General features: G+C 43.9%; 2 protein-coding genes across 3 annotated transcripts in view; both read right to left on the bottom strand.

Moving 5' to 3' along the window:
• Window positions 1-1,194: 1,194 nt before the first annotated feature.
• c10h15orf61 (chromosome 10 C15orf61 homolog) lies at window positions 1,195-2,375 on the bottom strand. The gene is made up of 2 exons (XM_062547509.1): window positions 1,611-2,375; window positions 1,195-1,474 (listed from the first exon to the last, which is right to left on the bottom strand). Exons 1-2 carry the CDS (start codon window positions 1,951-1,953, stop codon window positions 1,347-1,349), a joined length of 471 nt encoding a protein of 156 aa, XP_062403493.1. The 5' UTR covers window positions 1,954-2,375; the 3' UTR covers window positions 1,195-1,346.
• Window positions 2,376-2,651: 276 nt separating this feature from the next.
• Window positions 2,652-6,571, bottom strand: part of iqch (IQ motif containing H) — a 35,140-nt gene continuing 31,220 nt past the window's right edge. For both annotated transcript variants that reach the window (XM_062547228.1, XM_062547227.1), the window contains 4 exons: window positions 4,427-4,549; window positions 4,012-4,073; window positions 3,327-3,435; window positions 2,652-2,847 (listed from right to left, as the gene is read on the bottom strand). In XM_062547228.1, coding sequence (XP_062403212.1) covers window positions 2,740-2,847; window positions 3,327-3,435; window positions 4,012-4,073; window positions 4,427-4,549 — 402 coding nt within the window. In that variant the 3' untranslated portion in view covers window positions 2,652-2,739. The remainder of the gene's footprint in view (window positions 2,848-3,326; window positions 3,436-4,011; window positions 4,074-4,426; window positions 4,550-6,571) is intronic.

The raw sequence follows: 6,571 nt of genomic DNA on the forward strand, positions 1-6,571 counted from the left end.
GCGCTGAAGAGAGAGCCACAGGGGTCAGAGGTCAAAGGGGAATTACTGTAACCATGGCTGCCTGAGCATTCTCCATGCTAAGGTTTAGCATTGCTGATGGGCCAGCTAGCCAGGCAGGAGAAGAGAGGTTTCCATTCAGGTAGAGGCTGGCGATCAGATTTCTCCATGGGCCTAAATGATCCTCATTAAGGGCTTTTAGTCACATTATAGATGATGCAAGAGCAGTATCATCTGCCCTCATCTGATACACGAGCCACGACAGAGAGCACTATAATTACCTTGAAGAAATAATGTAATGCTCTTGACTATTTATGTGCTGCAACACTAGCTAGATAAGAGATTCACAAATTACTACTTCAGCGTCAACTCCGCAGTCTGCTCTGTCAAAGACATTCCTACTGTCTACAGAAAAGAGCTGCACTTGAAAAATGACTCTTATCCAATCTTGTGTGTCTCTCAGAATTAACCAGCACAAAAAGCTGGGGGCAAAAGGTCCATTGATCTGCATGTAATACATGAAATTATTACTCTGGTCTAATTGTTCGTAAAAGAGAGGGAGGCCAGGGCTGGAAATTGAGGCGTTTGATAAATGTGTTTAGCAGCAGGAACAGGAGACAAGGGGGGGGGCAGGGAGAATCAATATGGCAGTTTGTCAAATCGAATCTCGAGTGGGGTCCATGAATGGTTCTTTCAACGGCAGCACAGAGACAGACAGAGATAGAGATAGAGAGAGAGAGGCCTTGCCAAGTCAGCAAAGCACATTATCAGAAATCAAAGGGCTGACAGTGTCAGGAGGAGGGGTCTGGAGCCAGCCCTGAACCCAGGCCACACTTACTCTATGGTAATTAAAAACCATTTTATCAGCGCTGTCTGCGCAACGCTCCCTATTGCTTACTATTGACAATCTGCTGGGCAAGGGCAGTGAGCGCTAATTTGACTTTAAATAAATGAGCAGAGAGTATTTAAATTCCTGCATTCACCAGAGAGAAGGAGAGCAAATGAGAAGAGAGGGGAAGCCAAGCAGGCCTCAGATTCTCTCATTTTAAACTTGTCACAGACAAATTGTATGCTGCACGCCTGGTTTATTACACAATAAACAAATGTGTGTGTGACCCGGCACTTGAAACATAATCCATTTTGTGGAATGGGACACTGTTTTCCTTTACTGACAAAAGGACAATTAACTTCAATTCATTCAAGAATAAATAACTCTTTAATCTCTTCAAATTCCTTGGCTCAGGTGAAATGCTGACAACGACAATGAATGCTTTTCTCCAGACGTAAGGAACATCAGACAGACATTGTTTATAACAGTCCACTACACGAAGCACTGTTTACAACCAGCATTAGTACTGTGCCCCCTCCCTTTCCTTGTAAAGGAAGTACACAGTGATGGGGCCAGCAGCTGTTTGCACCGTTTCTGATGCACTGACCATCATCCACGACCCCAGCCCATAGGCCAGGCAAGGTATACCTGGAGGAAGAAAAACAAAGACGTATAATCAAAGCTTACAAAATAATACAAAAAGGGATAAAATAATAAATGTGTGGACACAATTATTACTTCAATAAGTATATTTGATTCAATGGTGATACATTTGACCACTAACCAAAATTAATAACTTTCAGTGTGCCAAAGAATTTGTCCTCAAAGTCCAAGTTCTCAGCAGGCGCTTTGGTGCAGTGGTACTTGATAAAGGGGAAGCATCCCGTCCGAAGTATGTGGTAGTTGGCGCCCTGCACTCGCCAGTTGAAGTTTGAGCGTCCAAACTGGTCGTTGTGTATGGAACTGTAGCGCACACAAAAGGATGTCCACGGCGGGAGCTTGCGTTGAGTGAGGTGGCACGTCAACACCTCGGAAGCCAGGGGACGCGGACCTCGTTTCCAAAATGCGCTCGGGAGCAGCATCACTTTCAGGAAGATGCTGTGTATACCCCGCAGAATTCGTATCATCTTTTATATATTTTTTTATATTTTGGATATCCTACTGTTACATCTCCATTTATTTAGAAGATTATGGCTTCATGCTTCATTAAGTTGACTGTGAATAACCATAAAGTGCCTGATGAATTTGTCTGATACATTCTTAGATGACTGACAGATCATGTTTTGTCCTGTCACGGTTCAGTTTTGGAAAGACATACTGTAGGCTAGCTTGTTGACCGCTATGAACGCCGTTGTAGGTTGTCCAGGCTAAGGCAAACCGGCAAGTTAGACGCTGTGGCACGGATCGTCAGTTCTTTAATTTCCCTCGTGTATCATCGTAGTGCCCATTGCGGTCTTATATTGAAGTAGACGACTCAACATTTAAAATATCTGGCTGATAAACTGATATATTTCCCTATTTTTTAACACGGTATCCTTGCAGTGTACCAGCAAATATTTCCTTCCCCCTAGAAACAACGCCTTTTGTTACAGTTCCGGCTTTGGCATACGAGTTAACCAAACACACCGATTAGCCTATGCTGTTTATGTTACATTAAATTGGTTAGGCTACTTTAAATTCATCTCACATGACTTTTCTTGTTCATGGACAATTCACAGTGCTGTTCTGATTCTGGTTTATTATTATTTGTAAGTTATTCATTTTTCAACGTTTGGTGTGTTCAGTGAGTCCATGGATATAGCATAATTATAAGCCTATAGCAAAATGTATAATGAAAGAAACATAAAAGATGTAGTCAAAAGATTAAGTGAAACAAGTATCTTGAATGTATAGAGCTTGACTGGTCAGTTGCCTTAGTCCTGGTCAGAGCCTGTCAGTGCATCTGTTTGGTCCTCTTTCCTTTCTTGCGTCTTGTTTTGAATGGTGAGACCCAACACACCTTCAATTTCCTTGATCAAGTCCTTCAAAATAAAGAAAAGCAAAGAAAGTGACATTTTCTGTGGCACTGAAAATACAATGTGTCTTTCTCAGCACCACAGCCTACTATAGCCTACTGTAGATTGAGAACTTCTTGGCAAAGGGCTCCTTATGTACTGACAAGAGCATGTGAGCCATACAGAAACAGACATGTCATGTCACATTTTAATCCTTAAAGGGGACTGACCACTGTCTTATACAATCAGTCACAATGGCTATGTGTGAAGTTTGTTCTACTCAGTCCTGTGCATTTCTCTGACAGTGACACCAATAGTCCAACTGGAACTCCATGTGTGACCAGAGTAAGCTTCATCACTGACACATACATTAAATGTCTGCTAAATGAAGTCAATAAGACAACAAGCATGCAAAAAAAATAAAATAAAAATAATAATAAAACAAAATACAAATAACTGACAAAGAGATACAACAGCAGATAATCTTTAGTCCATTGACATGGTACCTTAAAATTGGACACCCCTTGCATGTTTGGAGCGGATATTTCCTGATGAATGACAGCCAGGTTACGAGCAAAGGTCATCAGGGATCCCTCGAGATCCTCACAAACTGTTCTGTTAATGGCACATAGAAACAAACGACTTTACTAATGACCCTCTCACTGACAGCCCAAACAACAACATCAGCACACACACACACACACACACACACACACACACACACAAAAACTACTGTAAACAATCACCTTGTTTGTTCATTAGAAGTGGCTAGAGGGAGTTTAATGACAGTTCAGTGTTTTGTGGAGAGCTGCAATTAGATTTGGACATAGGAGACGTGGATGGGTGTGTGTGTGTGTGTGCGCGTGAAGAAAAACAACTGGTTTCAGGAGAGGTTAAAAATGTTTATGGTACAAATGACAAAAGTACAAGAGGAGTCGACTGCCATCATCACTGACAAGTGACAGACTTCCCATATTTGAGGCGTCCAGCAACTATTAAGATCTCAACATTGAGTGAGCTAAATGAAATCAATATCATGAGCAAAGAATACTTGATAACAGAGACAGCACATTATAATTTTCCCCCACTAACACTGACCAGCTGTCAGGACAATTATGTTGGCAGTTTCAAAGACAGCAGTGGTGTGTATGTGTGTGTGTGTGTGTGTGTGTACCACAGCAGCATACTCACACCATCGCTAGACTGTATCTCTCTGCACTGTCATGAAGGCCAAACAGGGTGCCTTGCCTTTCCTACAAACACAAGCCACAAATCAGTATGATATTCATACTTACTGCATACACACATTCCTTTTGTTTATTATTCATTTGTGAATTAAAGGTGGAGTCTGTGGTTCTGACAAAAGATTGTTGATATTTGAACAACCAATCAAATGAAGCAAAGCGTTGATAAGCTGGAATTGGAGGTTTTTTGACGGCACTCAGAGAACAGATAACTATAGATCACTGCACTGAGCAACGAGATTAATTGGACAAAACTGTATTGGATTACACAGACTGCACTTTTAAAGGGCCGACTCAGCACAATTCCAAACATTAACTTCAAATTGAAAAGAGAGGACACGCTTTAGAGTGGTCCTTTTTACCTTGATGTCAAAGCCTATGCCCTGGGCTTTGCACATCTGGAAGAACACACTGTAGTGCACCATGGAGAGGTTGGTGTGAAGCAGCCGACTGCCTATCACAGCGTAGCGACTAGTCACAGGGGTCTGATGGGAGAGAGGGGAGACAAAGTGAACATACAGTACACACTATAGATATACTGTATGTACTAACAAACACATCCACTTACATACACACACACAAACACACACACACACGCTCAACCATCACCTTAGGCTGTATATACAGAGAGAAGGAGGGAGAGTGTCATGGAGAAAGAGCGAGAGTGAGACAATCAAGGGAATAGCGGCGATACAGAGGTAGCTGAAAGAAGATGATGCAACAAAGAAAAGAAATCCAGCCCACTGTTTTTGTTTTCAAAACAAAAGCGATATTGCCTATCTAGGCGGCGTATCTGCTCATAATTCCGTTCAGTACATCCTATGCTACGATGCCAGACACAAAGTGTAACCCAATGCATGGTGTTGGGGCGAATAAACAATCACTGCTGGTCACTGAAGGCCAGTCTGAATGGACAACAGAGTGCTGAAGCCACATTATTATGCACGGACGCCAGCATCACAGAGAATGAGAGCAACACACTAATAAAGGAAGTGTCCAAACGAATCCTTCAGACGTGCAGCGGACTTAGCCGTGTCAGGGCTCGCGTGGGATCGGTGTGTGTGTGGATCCACCGCACCATCTCCCTGACGAGGCATTAGGGAGTAGAGGAGAGAATGGTGTGTGTGGGTGTGTGAGTGTGTGTGGGGGGGTTGTGCATCTCCACACACTCGCCGGGGGAAGACGCGTAATGCATTCTGATGGAGAGGCGCTCCTAGCTGTCAAATGCACTGCCCTCACACAACAATAAGCGTCCAGCAGGGATTTAATTGTGTTTGTAATGTGCAGTGGAGCCCCAAATGACGGCCGCGGCCAAAGCCATTAGGCAGGCAGAGGAGGACCCACCGCGCGCGCTGCGCTGTGTTGCGCTGTGCTGCGACTTACGCTGACTAAATGAATGTTTGATAAAATAACACGAGTCGCAGATTAACAAGCGTGAAGGCAGGCCAGCCTCTAATAAAGGGAGAGCATTGTTTCGGAGGCCCGGCGTCAGGCAGATGAGGTGCTTAGGCATGCATGTGTGTGTGTACCCATGAATAATGAACAGCCGATGAATTATTAATAGGTTGATTATTTAGACTCATCTATCAAAATGATAATGAATTCGGCAGCTAAACACCAATCAGCTCCAGAGCGTAATTACAGCGTTTAGTTGTATTTAACAAAAATAAAACAACAAACGCCGGTCGAGATCGATCTTTATGGGTGTGCTAACGTAGCATCTTCTGCAGGGGATGAGGGCATCTCTTAAATGCTCTCCGGTCTTGTGTAATAATAACAGACATTGGGAAAACAGATTACAGCGGCAACTCGCTTACGAGTCCAAACGCAGCTAATGTAGGCTCATCGCTATAGAGCCGACTGCATAGACTGAGCAGTCATCACAAACACTGCTGCCCCCCGGCCAAGCTTTAATGACTCCAAATGGCCGCTGCATTCATTTACAGTGAGCGCGGATGGCCAGGCTGGAGAGATGGGAGACACTGAGAGCCAAGCCGTTGGGCTGTAATGACCACCATGAATTTGCTTCTGCGGGCCTTCTGAGAGCGGCCAGGAGGAGGATTAGCCTGACCAGCACAACGCAGCACAGCACAGCACAGTACTGCACTGCACTGACAAGCTTCATCAACAGGATGCATGGGGATGAGTTGTAGTTTACACTGCACATGAAGACCTAGAGTGAAGGCAGCATAAAGCAGGCCTCAAACACACACACACACACACACACACACACACACACACACACACACAGACCTGTGGTACCACAGAGCAGGTAGACCATCCAAGAGACACACACATACCTGTGGCAGCATAGAGCAGGTAGACTTCAGACACAGACACACGGGCACACACACACACACACACACACAGGTAGGCCTGAGAAACATATATAAATCCATAGAAGACAGCAGGCCTAAGAAACATAAAGACCTGTAGAAGTATAGAAAGAATACAAAGAATACAAAGAAACACTTCAAGGTGTATCAGTGTAACACATCAGAAACACA

This window comes from Sardina pilchardus, chromosome 10 (genome assembly GCF_963854185.1).
Source record: "Sardina pilchardus chromosome 10, fSarPil1.1, whole genome shotgun sequence".
NCBI classification, from domain to species: Eukaryota; Metazoa; Chordata; class Actinopteri; order Clupeiformes; family Clupeidae; genus Sardina; species Sardina pilchardus.

What these genes read in the sequence shown, in the direction of transcription:
- c10h15orf61 (XM_062547509.1), bottom strand. Translation starts at nt 1,953, where the DNA reads ATGATACGAATTCTGCGGGGTATACACAGCATCTTCCTGAAAGTGATG. An exon ending in ACTGAAAGTTATTAATTTTG is followed by an intron (nt 1,475 to 1,610) that starts GTTAGTGGTCAA and finishes TTCTTCCTCCAG; the next exon opens with GTATACCTTGCCTGGCCTAT.